This window comes from Suricata suricatta, chromosome 10 (assembly GCF_006229205.1).
Source record: "Suricata suricatta isolate VVHF042 chromosome 10, meerkat_22Aug2017_6uvM2_HiC, whole genome shotgun sequence".
Classification (NCBI taxonomy): Eukaryota; Metazoa; Chordata; class Mammalia; order Carnivora; family Herpestidae; genus Suricata; species Suricata suricatta.
The window spans coordinates 96,925,750-96,943,704 of NC_043709.1; the positions used below are offsets into that span (position 1 = coordinate 96,925,750).

Genomic DNA, 17,955 nt, shown 5'->3' on the forward strand with positions numbered 1-17,955 from the left:
AATCCTTGAGGTGGCTGCCTCCAGTTTTTTTCATCTCACCTATAGCTTTTTTTAACTCATCAGTTGATTCTTTGATGCTTTTCTCAACCCCAGCGATTAATCTTATGACAAGCTTTTTAAATTCTTGATTTGATATGTTGTCTAGATCTGCCTTGAGCAGTTCTGTGGCTGTGACTTCCTCCTGGAAGTTCTTCAGGGGAGAGTTTCTTCGTTTTGTCATTTTTGCTAGTTTTCTGTCTCTTGTCACTTTAGAAAGCTCGTTGTGCACTGTGCACCTATTAATATTTCTCCATTAAAAGAGGCTTATTGACTGTCCAGGGCCTGTCGTTTCAGGGAATGTTCTCTTAATGGTGTCTCTTGGTTTCTCATGTTGTGCTTGTGAGTATTTTATTTCCGTACTCTGCAATATTTGGGACTCGCCTTCTTGCACACTTTGGCTTGTTTCTTGGTGCAGTCCTAGGAAGGAAAACAGACAGACACACACAGAGGGAACAGAAGCACACATACACAGAGACAAATCAAACAAACACATAAAAAGGGGGAAAGAGAAGTTAGAAAATGGAAAAGAAAGAGACGAAAAGAAGAGAAGAAGAGAAAATAATAGAAAAGAGAAAGAAGAAAAGAGAAAAAAGAAAAAATAATAAAAAAAATATAGAAGGGGGTCGGAGACAACAAAGGACAGTAGACAGTTTAAAAGTGTATGACCAGTTGAGGGGAGAGGTAAAGATGAGATATAGGAGAACATATCTGGGTTGCTAGAAGGTGAAAAAGTAAGGGAGAAAGGAGAAAGGAAAATGAGGAGTAAAAATTTAACAGATTTAAGTAAAGAAAAAGAAAAAACAAAAAAAGGTAATAACATCAAAGAAATAAGAACAAAAAATGGGGAGAAAGAAAAAAAATTAAAAAAAAGAGAGAGCAGCAGCTCCTCCTTGTGGATAGGCTTGGTTTGGTGTGTAGGTCTCAGAGGCTATTCTCAGAGGCTCCGCCTTGGTGTCTATGGAGATTAGAATGGTGGCATGCCAAGCTCTGCTGAGCTAGGCACTGTAGGCCACTCTAATGAGTCTGATCTCCTTGGGCCTCAGTTGAGCCGAGTTGTATTTTCCAGACCCACCTTGGTTCAAAGTTCCAGTCCATGCACATTTGCGCTACCACAGATGAAATATATTTGTTTTGGTGGCTGGCTTCTTAGGGGGAGGAATCAGTTTGTCTTGGCTAAGGCAGGGATTTCGGCCACCCCTGCCTCAGGTGAAATGAGCAGCAGTAGGTGAAGTGCGCACCTTCACAGACCCAGCTGCAGAGTCCCCACCCCCAGCCAGGATCACGATTCCAATGGGGGAAGGAGGAAGAAAAAATTGAGACTCTCCTGGCTTAGGGTAGCTGTTGCTCAAGGCGCCATGCGCTGCTGGATATGAGCTGGGAGCTCCTGCAGCCCAGCGCACGCCCAGGCCTCCACTTGCCTACGACTCCCTGCTGGGGGTCGCAAAGGTGTGGGCCCTATTTTTCCACAGGGCACCCGGGATTCGGGACTCACACAGCCAGTGCAGGGAGTGAGCTGCGCCGTGGAAATGAGGTGCGTGGTCCTGTTCCCAAAACCGAGTTGGAGGTAAGCGCGCCCCTGGCGCAGCTGCTGCCGGGGCGCCGCTGCAGCAGCCTGTCACCATACCGCGGCCTGCCACTGTCGCCGCTGCCTCCGCAGGTGCCTCTCAAAGTGCGTAACCCCGGCGCAGCCGCCAGAGCCGCTACTGCGGCCGCTTCCGCCGCTGCAACTGCTTCCGCTGCTTCCCTGCCACCGAGATGGCTTAGGGCTGGAAGCTGTTCCTTCTTTTGCACCACTCGGGTTCGGGATTCTGGCTACCCAGCAGTTATCTATGGAGTGGGATTCTCTCTCCAAGTGCGGCCAAATGTTCTTTACCTCTTCCCCAGAGACAGTACCTCTTCCCCAGAGACAGTACTATGAGCCTGTTCAGACTCTCTGTCTCTTCCTTTGTCTCTCGGGCTCTGCGCACTTGCCCCGCGTTGGGCTGGGGATTCTGCCTCCCCTGCCCTTCCTGGGCTGGCCCGTTTTCAGATCTCCCCAGTTCGCACTCACTCACTCAGGTATCCTTGAGGTTCTTTTCTTTCTGGAGTCCGTATTTTCTCCTTCCGCTTAGGCAGATGAGAGTAATATCCTTCTCAGTTCGATCAATGGGGCAGACAGAGTTTACAGAGCTCCCTTCCTCTCCGCCATCTTGGCTGGGCCGCTATAGGCTCTATCTTTCTATGAAAGAGTTTTTTTTTTTCTTTCTGAATAGTTTTGTGTTTCACTGAAACCTCTATTAAAAGTTCCAGAGTGAGCTGTGAGTTTGCCTGTCTTATGGATAGTCTCTGGTATGTTGTGCTAATCACATCTATACAAATGCTAACATTGTTGAAAAGTGATGTCTTTTTAACAGCTGTAATGTAACATATTGCAGATATGGTAAAAGAAAGACTTTGGAGAAAGCAATGGAAGAGTAAAACCATTAACTGCCTGGAGATCAAGTCATACATGCTGTATGTCCACTAACCAATGGCTTTACTCCAGATACATCCTAATCTAGTTGTGCCCCTGGGAGCATTCCTTGATGTTACAAATTGTGTCTACCTCTAGTTACATAGAAATTGTCTACCTCTAGTTACATAGAAATTATCCTCTGACTGAAAAAAAGACAATTTTTTAAGATACAAATTTGAATATACCTAACTGGTTTCAACCATTCTTCTTTTCATTTTTTAGAAAGATTTTTATGGGGTGCCTGGGTGGCTCAGTCGGTTAAGCATACAACTTCAGGTCAGCTCATGATTTCACAGTTCATGAGTTCAAGTTTGAGCCCCACGTTGGGCTTTGTGCTAACAACTCAGAGCCTGGAGCCTGCTTCAAATTCTGTGTCTCCCTCTCTCTCTGCTCTTCCCTGTTCATGCTATGTCTTTGTTTCTCTCTCAAAAATAAATAAACATTAAAACAATTTTTTTAAGATTTCATGATTGGAATATATATTCACATGGTTTACATTTCAAATTTAAAGTGTAAGTTCTTCCTCAATGCTCCCCCCAGCTCACCAGTTCTACTTTTCACAGACAATTTACATGGTTGGTGTATTTATATATTCTTTAAGAGATATTTTATGTAAATGTAAACAGATCCATGTATAAGTTTCACCCCATTTTGCTGTTCAAATGGTGGCATATTATGTAAACTGTTCTGTACCTATATATTTACTTAGTAAAGTATTTTGACCATAAATTTGTATCAATATTTAAAGACCTTTCTGAAATTACTTCTCTATCCAAGACATTTCTCTTCTGATCACTTATTATTCTATGATTTTATTTGTGCTTTTAATTTCTTTTATTAGATAAAATGAGCATGATATATTTAGCTTTTTTTGTTTTTAATGAACTAGCATTTGTATTTTTTAAGAGTAATACTATTTCTGTTGTCTAATTTATTATAATTTGCTTTACTTTCTAATAAGTCTTTTCTGATTTCCTACAACTTAACTTCTTGAGTTCCAAGCTTAACTAATGTTGATTTTTTTCTTTGTTATTAATATAAATATGTGAGTTATAGGTTTTTCACTGAGCACACCAGTGACTACATCATAGAATTGATGAATTAATGCTCTATGAATCTGGTACATAGACCTTCCTATGACTGTCATGTTGTCATTGTGAATTGTTCTTTTTAGTATTATAAAAGTTTCCCCTTTTCTTTTTAAGATTTTTTAAAAATATTTATTCATTTTTGAGAGACAGTAAGAGACGGAACATGAGTGGGGGAGAGGCAGAGAGAGAGGGAGACACAGAATCTGAAGCAGGCTCCAGACTCCAAACTGTCAGCACAGAGACCAATGTGGGGCTCCAAGTCACAAACGGTGAGATCATGACCTGAGCTGAAGTCAGACGTTTCACCAACTGAGCCATGTAGGTGCCCCTCCCCTTTTCTATAGTTGAATTATTTTTGTCCTGAATCAAACTTGTCTGATACCAATATCACAACTATTGCTTTATTTATTTTCAACCTTTATGAATCATTTTGTTCCAGGTGCATCACTTGTATTCATCATAGAATTAGGATTTATTTTCAAAAGAACTCTGATTGGATTACTTTTTAGGTATGAGAGATATATTTGTCTTTGATGTTAGTCGTATTTTTATGTTGTCATATTATGTATACATAATATTTATTGTCATCATGAATTATGCCACAACTATGAACTCTATTTCTCTATATAACTTTTTGGGGAGACTTTGCCTGTGTTTGAGCATGTGTAAGCATACTTGTACGTCTGATTATTTTCTTCTAGTTATTATTTAAAAGAATGTTTATATTTATTTATTTTTGAGAGAGAGTGAAAGAGAGAGCAGGAGAGGGGCAGAGAGAGAGACACACACACACAGAATCTGAAGCAGGCTCAATGCTCTGAGCTGTCAGCACAGAGCCCGATGCGAGGCTCAAACTCATGAGCTATGAGATCATGACCTGAGCCAAAGTTGGATGCTCAAGTGACTGAGCCACCCAGGCGTTCCTTTTATTTTTTATTTATTTTTTTAAGTTTATTCATTTATTTTGAGAGAGAGAGAGACAGAGAGAGACAGAATGAGCAAGGGAGGGATTGAGGGAGAGAAAAAGAATCCCAAGCAGGCTCCACACTCTCAGCACAGAACCGAATGTGGGTCTCGACCTCACAAACTGTGAGATTATGTCCTGAGCTGAAGTCAAGGGTTGGACACTTAACTGACTGAGCCACCCAGGCACTCCTGAGAATTGTCTTCTAAATATTTTCCTATTAATTATAATTTATATTAGTTAGCATTTAGTTCAGCAGCATCCAAAAGAAAGCCAAATAAGAGTGACTAAAGAAAAGTTTACTTCTTTCTCATTAAAATAAGTCAAATAGGTGGCACCTCAGTGGCTCAGTTGGTTAAACGTCCGACTTCGGTTCAGGTCATGATCTCACGGCTCGTAGGTTCGAGTCCTGCACTGTGCTCTGTTCTGACAGCTCAGAGTCTGGAGCCTGCTTCGGATTCTGTGTCTCCCTCTCTCTCTCTCTGCTCCCCATCCTTTTCTCAAAAATAAACATTAAAAAAATTAAAATAAGTCAAATAGGTAAGCACTTTAAGGCTGTTTGGGTGGCTCTGTGGTCACGAAGAAGTAGCTAGAGTTGTTTTGCTTCAGTAATGGTCAAACCTAATTTATTGGTCAAGAATAAAGAGCTGCTCTGCAACTGAGGGAGCTCTCTGGTAAGCGAATCTGATAGGCTAGGTTCTGCCCTATGACAAGTTGGCCTCTGTCCATTGTCCTTCCTGGGCCCATGTGCTCTTCCCCGAGCAGGTCGTCTGAGAGCTCTCCATGGTCATAGCTCGTGCAGTTTGAAGGCTGCACACCTTTCACAATCCACTTTCTGCGGTTACTGGTTCAGGGACCCTTGGCTTGCTATATGGGTTGAGTTATCATTCACAGGGAGGTCAGCTGTCCTCAAAGTCAGTGAAACAACTCTCCCGGAACTTAGTATGCTTCTAGTTTGTTTTCTTTCATCTAAAGCTACATGAAAGTAACCACGGTTGAGGATTATATTTACAAACTTTGAACTATGCCGTGAGCAGCCCTGTCCCCTTGATTTATTGGCCACTCCCTTAAGGTCATTGAAACCACGGGTCTGGGAGGAAAAGCAAGACCTAAATCTTTGCTGATAGGCTCATTGTCTATGTATGTGGTGCATCAATTCTATTTTCTTTATTTTTTAAATTCTTTTAAATGTTCATTTATTTTTGAGACAGAGAGAGAGAAAGAGAGAGACAGGATGCGAGCAGAGAGAGAGGGAGACACAGAATCCGAAGTAGGTTCCAGGCTCTGAGCTGTCAGCACAGAGCCCAACATGGAGCTTGAACTCATGGATGGTGAGATCATGAGCTGAGCCGAAGGCAGACGCTTCACCGACTGAGCCACTCAGGGCCCCCATCAATTCTATTTTCTAATTCTGCTAAGCCTACAGTTTTATCACCATCTCAGTCTGAGGGACAGGATACTAAGGGCGTGTGATTTTCTTTTTTCCCAATCTTGCAGGTTCCTAATGATGAGTCTCTCAATTAATTATGCATAGTAGCTGCAGGGAGAGCATGCCTCCCTCACAAAATTTGTATTCTTCTTTCCTTTTTTTCTTGCTGTCTGGCTATGTCTAGTCTTGAGTTCATCTCTCTCTCTTGTAAATGCTGAAAGTGGCAAGGAGGATTTTATGTCATGCCAACTTTCTGATTTTTTGTTGTTGTTGTTGTTGTTCTCTGATTATGTTCTCTGACTTGTCGGCTTCAATAAAGATAGGGTTTTTTTTTTTTCAAAGTGACGTTTGTCCAAATATCTTTCCCAGGATAACAAGACATTAGTTTTTCAGCCTATAATATCTGGGCCATTACAAATTTGTCCATCCATTCCATTTAACCACATCCAAAATTTAGGTTTTATTAATACAACACCTCACTTGTGGTAACGTATTCTGAATTAGTTAGCATTCTATGCAACTGCATATGATAAAAATCCTGAATTGCATAAATTTGCAGTGTGAGGTGGTCCTCTTTGTTTATAGAACTTTTTCTTTCTTGGTGCCAGCTGTGTTCTCTGCTATCTTTTATTAATTATTTTATTATAATTATGTAGCTTTTGGAAGTTCTTGTACTGACTTGGAGGCATGAGTCTTTAGCTCTCTTCTTGTTTTGCTAGAAATAGAATTTGTAATTTTGTGTCTTGATTTCTTGAAACTCCCAGAAGATTCCCAGGGGAGAAATCATGGAAATACTATCTCTCTGCCTGTCAAGTTCAAACTACAAACTCCATTATCTGTTTAAACTCTTAAGAGCTCTTAGTTTTGTAGAGCACGGGGCTTTAGGGCTGAAAAGGGCCAAAGAAGTCAACAGAGCAGTAAGACTAGAAAGATAAAGCAACACTGTTTATCTCTGATGCATAGTTAGACAAATGAGTCACAAACAGGTCTAAGAAATTTTGCTACAAAATTACTTTGAATCCTAAACATTCTGTGACGACTGTGTATGTGCTATGCTTTACCAAGGTTTGAGAAATAGTATTTTTTTAATAGTTTATTGCCAAGTTGGCTTCCATATAACACCCAGTACTCTTCCCCACAAGTGACCCCTCCATGACCATCACCCCCTTTCCCCTTTCTCCCTCCCTCTTTATCCCTCAGCTTGTTTGAGAAATAGTTTTGATACTAGAGTGATTTATACTTCTTCAGAGGCTTGAAAGGAATAAATGGTTAAAATGTATTAATGCTTCTTTAAGTCATAGTGTGTATTTTATCTATTATTACACAAAAGGAAGTATTTAACAAAATCTTTCTTATATTTGTTCTTAGTGTCTTCATTTGAATACAGATTGTTACTTACACCAGGGGAAAGTTAAATTACTGATCAAAGGAGCTAAATCCAGGCACAGAAATCCAATTAATGGCTTTTATGTTAAAATGCAATCATGGGTTTAGCAGGAAAGAAATCTCTTAAAGGAATAAATCTTAAATATTCTAACCTTGTATGTGGATAAATGATGTAAGGAAGTCAGCTCAAGGTGTAGATTAATGTGTTACTAACAGATTTATGGGGGGAGAGGAGCTAGAACGGAATTTCCAAGTCATTCGGCACAGAAGAATTTCCCTTTGCCCAGGTTTCAAACATTTTAGGAAAAAGAAAACAAGAGGCTATTTATAGATGGGACTTGTTTTCAAGTGCTTAGCAAGTTTTCACCATGAAAGAGAAAATTGTTTGGCTTTGTTTCATTTTTTTTTAGTTTGTTTTTGCACTGGCTGTTATTTTATTTTGTTCGAGATGGATCAGGTGAGAGAGTAAGAGGTTATAAGAAAGCTGAATTTGGCTCAATCTAGGGAGCTGGTTTTATTTAAAGGTTTAGGTCTGTCCAAAAGTAGAATGGGGTCAAATGAATACCAGCGAATGCTATCTTAGAGGAACTTCATGCTCAGGTAATGATTTGACAAGACCACATTAAGGACTCAACTCAAGAGTCTTTCACTATTTGTGGTAGAGAAACATAATTTGCTTTAAACTTGGAGTTGTGTTTAAAAAGCAACATATTCTTCCATTCACATTTGGATAGAAACTTGCTTTGTACAGATTTAATGGATCAGTGTGAAATTTTAACATGCTGGGGTGTTTTATAGAAACTGCTACTATACAGAATATAGTCAGATCTCAAACATTTTAGGAAATTGGAAAGTGCTGATAGGACATCTCTGTTGTGTGGAGAGAGGTGTCAAGGGGTCACAAGGATTAGTGATCTGTGACAGTAGGCATTTCTAAAAGAAGAATGCCCTTTAGAAGGTCCAATTTCAAATGCACTTTCTTTCTTTAAAAAATAAATTAAAGGGAATAGTTTGTATCTCCCCAATACTTTGAATCATCTTTGAGTGTGCTAAAAGAAACTCTTACTTACCTTGATGATGGGACTCCTCAACTTGGGAGAGTAGCCTTAAAATCTGACCTCCATTTCTTTACCTTAACTTCTGATGTATCTTTTCTCTGTGTTTTAAATCCCATTCATACTGAATTATTCATAATTCCTCAACTGTGCCATGCTATTTCATGACCGTATTCTTCAGATGCAGTGCATTGTTTACTTGGCAAATCACACATCTTTTTATTTCAAAACTCAGTCCTGATTTATGGCCCTCCCTATAGTTTTCCTACCAAGCCCCACACAGAGCTGCTGACACCTTCATTTGTTAGTTTTGTACTAACTTATATTTTTAATTTCGAACTCATCATTATATGAACATGTATATCCTCTGCTAAACCATGGGTTCTTGGGAGAGAGGGCGATCCATCAGAAACTGAACAGCCTTGAAAAGAAGTAGCCTTTTGCCAGGTACACAGGTTGGGAAATATAAGTAGAGAGAAAAGTTTTGGCAGAGGCACAGAAGGATAGCATGCACAGGCTTCTTTAAGGCTGGGGCAACAGGTGTGATTGATAGAGTAATAGATACAAAAGCCCTCAAGGTGACATCATAAAGTATTTTAATGTTTGCTAAGAAATCAGTGTTTATCATCTCTCTTTAATTTTAATGGATGGGTACCATTAGAAAATCTACCAAATCTCTCTGCATTTCGATTTCCTCAAAAGAAAAGTGATAGTAATAATGATACCTACTTCACAAGAATTACCCAGCAGGTGATCAATACACTTTAACTACTATGGTTATGATTAGGAGGAGGAGGAGGAGGAGTATCTATTTTCACTGATGGGCTGAACTATGACAGACTTTTTAGCCCACAAAAATGCCTAAAACATTGTAGGTACTTAATACTATTTGTTGAAAGGAGAAACTGTTATATAAATAGTAAAGAAACGAAATGTCTTGAAGACAAAGAAATCATGTGAAAATACTGGAAATGTTATAACACATCTGTTATCATGCCATAAATGTATTAGAAAGAGGTCTCAGAAACAAGGAGATGACTTAGGAAGCCATTGCAAAGGTCTACACGACATGATGACAAAGTACATTAATGCAGGAACAACAGATGTGGAGGACCGACAGACCTCGATGATTTTCCATGTGTACAGTGTACTGTGAGGGTCTGGATTCTAGGCTCTGGAACATACTGTCTGGCTTCAAATCCCTTTAAACCCTTCACTAACTCCTTGTGTGACTGTCACAAATTACTACACATCTCTCTTTCAGTTACGTTGTCTGTAATGGGATGATATTAATAATTATATCCTTAAGGATTATATGGAGTGGTGTTTGTTCAGTACTAATGAAGTTCTATATATAAAATAGGCTCTCATTTAATGTTCAGTACTGTCACTGTTACCATTATTTACTAAATAAATGAGATAAAGAAGTGGTTGGATTTTAGGTGACTTTTTAAAGTTTATTTATTTATTTTGAGAGAGAGGGGAGGAGCAGAGAGAGAGAGGGAGACAAAGAATCCCAAGCAGCCTCAATACTGGGCTTGAATTCATGAACCACGAGATCATGACCTGAGCTGAAATCAAGAGTCAGATGCTTAACTGACTGAGCCACCCATACACTCCTTCAGTAATTTTAATTTGGTCTAAATAGCACTAATCGAGCAAAGAATACTGTGGTCCTGTCAGTACAATAATTCATTCAATTTTGAACACATTATGTTCTGATGTCCAAGAAGATATGTTTATGAAGATAAATTTAAAGAGAAACATATAGATGAAAACATATTTATTGGCAGTCAAGAGAAGGTAAGAGAGTTAAGGATAGAACCTTGGTCAGGGAATTCATGAAAGGTTCTAATAAAGTGTGTCAGACAGGAAAGAGGAGAAAATAGGAGAAAGGAGTATCTCATGTGTCAAGTGTAACACATAACAAAGGGAAGAAGAAATCCCATGATCAGTTTGAAAACAGGAAGTACATTGCAACACTTTGTATAGAAGCATTCAAAAAGATCAGGTCAGCACCAGACTGCAGTGGGTAGAGAACTGAGTGTATGGCTAAAAAATACAAAAAGAAGATACACGCTGTCTGTGGTCTCCAGTGTTATGAATAATGTGTATTAATATTGAAAGGAAAAAGCTATCATGCTTCTGGGAATGGTTGATGCCAAGAGACAAAGCTCTAAAAACTCTCAGATGCATTGGTCCAATGAGGAATGGGGAGATCTAGAATTCGCTATGCCCAACGGTAGGCAGAAAAGCCAAGGGGAACAAATGTGGAAAATCATGAAACACCCTGACTTCCCTTTTCCACACTCATCATGAAGGAAAATCTGGGAGTCATGCCATTTCTCACTGAAATATTATTATTTTTCAGCTCACAGGGAACCCCGACTAGTTGGAGGGGATATTCCCTGCTCCGGTCGTGTTGAAGTGAAACATGGTGACACGTGGGGCACTGTCTGTGATTCTGACTTCTCTCTGGAAGCCGCCAGTGTGCTGTGCAGAGAATTACAGTGTGGCACAGTCATCTCTATCTTAGGGGGAGCTCACTTTGGAGAAGGCAACGGACAGATCTGGGCCGAAGAATTCCAGTGTGAGGGACACGAGTCCCATCTTTCACTCTGCCCAGTAGCCTCCCGTCCAGATGGGACTTGCAGCCACAGCAGGGATGTTGGAGTCATCTGCTCAAGTGAGACCCAGAGAACGTGTTCAGTTTGCTCCCATATTGCCAAGAGGGTGGGATGAGGTCATCACAGACATCTTTTTAAAAGCCCTATCTCCTTCCAGGATACACAGAGATCCGCGTGGTGAATGGCAAGTCCCCATGTGAGGGAAGAGTGGAGCTCAAGATACTAGGGACCTGGGGATCCCTCTGCAACTCTCACTGGGACATGGAAGACGCCCACGTATTTTGCCAGCAGCTCAAATGTGGAGTTGCCCTTTCTACCCCAAGAGGAGCACATTTTGGAAAAGGAAGTGGTCAAATCTGGAGGCACATGTTTCACTGCACGGGGACTGAGCAGCACATGGGAGATTGTCCTGTAACTGCTCTGGGTGCCTCGCTCTGTTCCGCTGGGCAAGTGGCCTCTGTAATCTGTTCAGGTATGAGGACGGATGGCCAATGATGAGCCTTTCCCATAGAGGTGTGTCTTAGAGGCAGGTGTACCTGGAGGGAAAAAGAACAAAAATAACAGGGCATGATCTATTTCAAGGGATCATGAGAAGTGTGTCAGAATACTAATCTCTCGTGTCTTTTAAAAAATATATTTTTTATGTTTTTATTTTATTTTTGAGAGACAGAGAGAGAGAGAGAGAGAGAGAGAGAGAGACAGATCATGAGCAGGGAAGGGGTAGAGAGAGAGGGAGACCGAATCAGAAGCAGGCTCCAGGCTGTTGGCACAGAACCTGACGCGGGGCTCAAACTCACAGATAGTGAGATCATGACCTGAGCTGAAGTTGGGCGCTTAACTGACTGAGCCACGCAGATGCCCCTCTCCTGTGTCTTTTTAGAAGGAAAGTAAACTTAATTTTCACAGACCTCATAATTACCTAGTGTTTATCCCTGCCCTTCCTCACCCTAACTTTTTGTATCTTGTATAACTGAGCAGTTTGCTGTTTGCAGGAAATCAGAGTCAGACACTATCCCCGTGCAATTCATCATCTCCAGACCCAACGAGATCCACCATTTCACAACCAAGTGCTGTTGCTTGCATAGGTGAGAATCGGTGACCAACCTATAAAAATGATCTCAATCCTTAAGAATGTGTTTTATTAATATTTTATTTTCTCTCTCCAGGGAGTGGCCAGCTTCGCCTGGTGAATGGAGGCGGTCGCTGTGCTGGGAGAATAGAGATCTACCACGAGGGCTCCTGGGGCACAATCTGTGATGACAGCTGGGACCTCAGTGATGCCCACGTGGTGTGCAAACAGCTGGGCTGCGGAGTAGCCATTAATGCAACTGGCTCTGCCCATTTTGGGGAAGGAACGGGGCCCATCTTGCTGGACGAGGTGAACTGTAATGGAAAAGAATCTCACATTTGGCAATGCCGTTCACACGGCTGGGGGAGGCACAACTGCAGGCATAAGGAAGATGCAGGGGTTATCTGCTCGGGTAAGTCCTGCACATAAGCTTTGGTCACAATCACTTAAGAAAGGAAGAGGCAGCAGGGCAGGGGTGGGGGGAGGAAGCAAAGTGTAGTGAGGGATATTAATCTGAGAGAATTCCCCGAAAAGCAGGTTTAGAGGCAAGGCAGTATAACGTCAGAAAAAGAAAAATACAGAACTAAGTGTGCCCATCATGAACATGAGCACAAAACTATTATCAAGAAGTCCTTTTATAAGTATAGGTGGACCTTCCTATCACTGTCTAAAGAAGTAGATTAAAAAGGACAGGAGGTAATACTTCCAGCCCTACATTCTACAGAGCAAAAGATAATTATGGCATCCAAGTAATTTTTCATGATAAACAAATGAAACTTACTTGTAAGAGCCAAAGGTATCATAAGAGTCCACTGCCTTTATTGCGTATACATGGCAGTCTTTAAAAATAACTGTGAGACAGGAAAATGTAGTCAGTTGTAATATATTCAGGGAAACAGAACTATGACTCACTTAGGGAAGTGAAAAATCCTATATGCGTTTAATGACATAACCTGGGAGAGGACATACGCAGCCAATTGGGAAGAGTTAAAAAAGGAAATATTTCACTTTAAGATAATGTACACAACACTGGCTGTAGTGTCTGGGTATCTCCCTAGAATGTAACTATCAAAAGAGCTGCAAAAAAAATTTAATGAATAAGGTCTTCAGGCTAAAATTGCAGTCATTTAGGGAGATGAATCCAAACTATGTAACTAATCTAAAAGTCTCTGAGTCCTTGATTAAAATTTAGAAATCAATTTAGAATCATCATGGCATTCTAAAGAGTTCCTTAAGTACAACACTCTATACTAGAAAAACCATAAGCTGTATACAGAATGATATTGTATTTAGTATAGAAAATAACTATATTTTACCAAAGTCTACTAACTCATCCTGAAGTTAATAAAGAATTACTAGTAATTGACATTTCATACTTATTTTTGAGACTATTCTCACCTTAGAGTAAAGGGAGGGAGTCCTCTGAGTCTTCAAAGAAAACGTGAAACTACTAACTCTGTATTTCACCCCAGAGTTCATGTCTCTGAGACTGATGGATGAAGTCAGCAGAGACACCTGTGCAGGGCGTCTGGAAGTTTTTTACAATGGAGCTTGGGGCAGTGTTGGCAAGAGTAATATGTCCCCAACCACTGTGGCAGTGGTATGCAGGCAGCTGGGCTGTGCAGACAAAGGGGTGATCAGCCCTGCATCTTTGGACAAGTCGCCCAGGCACATGTGGGTGGACAACGTCCAGTGTCCGAAGGGACCTGACACATTATGGCAGTGCCCATCTTCTCCATGGAAACAGAGACCGGGCAGCCCTTCAGAGGAGACCTGGATCACATGTGCTAGTGAGTATCCGCTAGCCTCAATGAAAACTCTATTTTACAATTCCCACTATCATCTTCAGATCTCATTAGGTAGGCATGAATAACCTCCAGTACCAGTTCTACGTGGATGGTGAAATGGCTCTCATTTCATTTGGCCCATAGGTATTCAGGATCAGTGATAATTTTTCCAAAAATTGTGATGCGCCCCATGGTCTCTTGAAAGTTTATTCCATTGCTTTCTCTGAGAATGAAAGAGGAGCCCAGAAAATATAATTCAGTATTTGACTCTTGAACAGTCTACCTTCCCTTTCCCACTTTTCCTCCAAATATTATCTTGCTCTGCTAATATAAGAGAGGAAGCTATCAAAAAGATCAGTCCTGAAGTATTTTGCCATTCTCCATCTACCTAAACTGGAAGAGTTTTTTTATGTACCTGATACTCTCCTAAACCCTTTTCTTCTTGAGAAAAATTAACATTATACAATGTTAATCTTGTTCATTTCACATTGTTATTGAAATTAACCTTTCAAAATTCAGTTCAAAAATATGACAGTTAATAGTTCAAAAATATGAAATTAACACTATACAATGTTAGTTTTTGTTCATTTCACATTCACTGAGTCACATGAATGTTCTTATGTCCAGCATGAAATATACCCAGTTTGTTAAAAGGACACATTTTCAAAAATGATAGGTTTTGTTAAAATATATTTTTAAATGCACATTAAATAAACAAAGTATGAAATTGAAATTTTAAAAGAATTTCAAAGCTCTCTTTTCCTCTGTGACCTCTTCAAAGTTTTTATGTGCTCAGAAATGATCTAGGTGGCTTTGACTTTTCAGACAAGATAAGACTGCAAGAAGGAAGCTCTAATTGTTCTGGACGGGTGGAGCTCTGGCATGGAGGTTCCTGGGGGACGGTGTGTGATGACTCCTGGGACCTTGAAGATGCGCAGGTGGTGTGTCGACAGCTGGGCTGTGGCCCAGCTTTAGAGGCACTAAAAGAGGCAGCATGTGGTCAGGGGACCGGACCCATATGGCTCAATGAAGTGAACTGCAAAGGGAATGAATCTTCCTTGTGGGATTGTCCTGCCAGAGCCTGGGGCCACAGTGACTGTGGGCACAAAGAAGATGCCGCCGTGAGGTGCTCAGGTGAGTCCCAGGAGCCAGGACTAAATTTGGAATCCCTGGCAGCAAAAAGAAGGTGGACAGGGAAGTGCACTGTGCAAAGACTAGACACATCAACACAGGGAATCTAGTAGGAAGAGAATCAGATGTTTACAATCTGAAGGAATGATGAAAGCTTTTGTGATTGTATGTTGGCTTCACCAAGGAAAAACATATAACTTATATGTACCTCTGTACAGAAAGAATGAGGACAAGGGGACCCTGGTTTTAGCTGGCAAGGAGTAATTTACTTGGTTGAGAGGCACCGAAGGCTCACATAGGAAATAGAAGTATTTGTTCTACATATTGCTCCCCAAATTGAGTCTTCTCTTTTCTCCCACAGAAATCGCCGTGGCCCAGAAATCATCTACTGCTGCAGGTATATCATGGGGTATATGAACCTGGGTCCAATTGTCTGTATTATTTAGAATCTTTTCTGTCAAGACACTTTAAGTCAGAAGTAGTTCTGAGGATCTGAAATGTACTTCGGCAATCTCTGTTGAGAAAGATGGTACATGGGATCTAGGTCTTTTAGCTAAGACATTATCATCTCTTGTGATACTTCCTTGCTCTTAGGTCACTCACCTCTCATTGTATTTGCGATCCTTGGTCTCATTCTGTTGGCCGTTCTCGTTGCTCTCCTCTTGTGGATTCAGAAGCGAAGACAGAGACAGCGACTCACAGGTATCGGCCAAAGTATGGTCATTCTATTGTCTCAGTGAGATCGAAGATTCTTGGGATAAAATACATATTATCTCAATATATATATACATATTAGATGCAAGGATATGCATATTGGAGTCAAGTGTCAAACAGCCAAAAGGATGGAATCTAGAAGGGATTTAAGCAGTTTCTCAGGAAGAGGGCACAAGATTTCAGAGAAGAAAGGGGTTTGGGCTGTTTGAGGATTTGTGTACTCTATCTGCATGCTAATTGGGACATTATAGAAGTGATAGCTTGGAATGAATCTGATTATATGGTTTAGGAGGAGTCCTTTCTTGCCCAAATACTTATTTGCTCATGTTAGGTACTTATTTCTAATTTTACTGTTCAGTTGAGCAATGTGCTAGCTTCTGAAGATACAGTCATCGATAGTCAAGTGTTTGTGTCTTCATGGCATTTCAAGTCTAGTGGAAGAGATATACATGCAAACAAATAAGGTGCAATGTAGAATTGCATACCAAGATGGATAAGGAAAAAAGTGGCACAGAGAAGACAGTAATTAAATGGAGGGGCAAGGGGAGAATTGGAGGCTTCTAGGAGGCTCATCCTGAAAATCATTCAAAGAACTGGGTTAGGTGCTTTTAGAGAAAGGGGAAAAAATATGTGCAAGTGTGGAGAAGCTTAAAGGATGGCACACATGTCATTTTGAGAGGAAGTAAAAGTTGAGTCACAGGAGAGAAGCTGCCAGTAAGGCTATAAAAGGAGGAGGAACAAAGTAGAAAGTCATGTATTCCACGGCAAGAAAATTAATAGTCAAAGATTATTAAGTGTGGGGGGGGGGTTGAAATAGTCAAGCTGTTTTTTAGAAAGTTCTTTTCAATGACAGGCTGTATGAGGGGTTGAAGGAAGGTCACATTATTTAAGACCAGGGTAGCATTTTGAAATGGTTGAGATGGAAGATGAAAGGGACTTTGGTGAGAATGGAGAGGAGAAGAGAGATTTTTGAGAGATTTCTTGTTAAAAGCTCTGATGATTTAGAGAAGACCACTGCCTCCCTTGGGGGAAGAAACTGGGAAGTCAGGTGAGGGCAAGAGGGGAGGTTCCTCCTCCTCCTATTGCTTTTAGTCTGTGGCCTCCTAAGGGAAAAAACTTGGTAGTAGAATAGGTGGAAAAAGACAAGGGTGTAGATAAAGATTCAGTATGCTGCACGGCTGGGGAAAAGCACTGATAGGGAGAGCGACTTATTACGAGCTGATCCCTAACCTAGGACCTCTGTTGTCAGTTTCCTTGAGAGGAGAGAATTCTGTCCACCAAGTTCAATACCGGGAGATGAATTCTTGCCTGAAAGCAGATGATCTGGACGTGCTGACTGCCTCAGGTCTGTGGGGTCTTTGAGGGTCCGTAGCCCTGGGATTCAGACAGGTAGCTACAATTACAGTGGAAGCATCCAATGCGCACAGCAGTGGAGAGAAATCTCAACCACGGAATAGGAAGTGTATGATGCACATAGGAAGAAAGGCAGGGGTGAATGACATGTTATTCTTCAAGAACATGAGAATTGCAACCATGCGATCTGGCTTAGAGGTCTATGTTTATGTCTGGTGGAGGGACAGAGAAGCATGCAAGGAGCATCTTATGACTTGGACTTCATTTTCTTGAAACAGAAATTAGTCTTCTAAAGGGTGATTTCACTCTTCACATCTCTTTCACAATTTCTTGCATTCTTACCTCCTGCTGCTTTCCTTTCTCTAGCTCGATATTAATGTATTTCCCCTAAAAGTCTGAAAGCTTAAACTTTCTAGATCTTTATCCCATAGAAACCATCACTTTTCACAGGTGATGGTTTCCTCTTACCTGATTCTTCTTTCTTTGTCCTCCAACTTCTGCTTAGCAACAATGCGCAAATGCTGCCTCTGGGCAGCAGGAGTATGCTGGGTTGGAAAAAATCTCCCAACACCCACTTCCTCCACGAATGCTCAACACCTTCTCAGTATTCCTTACCTTCTGACAAGGGCCCGCCTTACTTCTTCAATCTCAGAGCCTTGGTATTTGCTGCAACAATGTCAGGGAAACATATACAAGGCCTGGGAAAGGTTTTGTGTGCCCCTTAAATCACACTTGGTTGCCTTCCTAGTTGTGGGCAACATGTTTAGACACTCAAAGAGCTTGTAAGGCACTTGAGGGGAGGTCTGATTTATTTCC

General features: G+C 41.0%; 1 protein-coding gene across 3 annotated transcripts in view; it reads left to right on the forward strand.

The window, feature by feature from the left end:
- CD163 (CD163 molecule) overlaps positions 1 to 17,955 on the forward strand; it is a 34,619-nt gene that overhangs the window by 13,644 nt on the left and 3,020 nt on the right. For all 3 annotated transcript variants that reach the window (XM_029955107.1, XM_029955108.1, XM_029955109.1), the window contains exons 7-15: positions 10,830 to 11,144; positions 11,243 to 11,557; positions 12,078 to 12,170; positions 12,252 to 12,566; positions 13,627 to 13,944; positions 14,767 to 15,075; positions 15,434 to 15,469; positions 15,667 to 15,774; positions 17,036 to 17,131. In XM_029955107.1, coding sequence (XP_029810967.1) covers positions 10,830 to 11,144; positions 11,243 to 11,557; positions 12,078 to 12,170; positions 12,252 to 12,566; positions 13,627 to 13,944; positions 14,767 to 15,075; positions 15,434 to 15,469; positions 15,667 to 15,774; positions 17,036 to 17,131 — 1,905 coding nt within the window. The remainder of the gene's footprint in view (positions 1 to 10,829; positions 11,145 to 11,242; positions 11,558 to 12,077; positions 12,171 to 12,251; positions 12,567 to 13,626; positions 13,945 to 14,766; positions 15,076 to 15,433; positions 15,470 to 15,666; positions 15,775 to 17,035; positions 17,132 to 17,955) is intronic.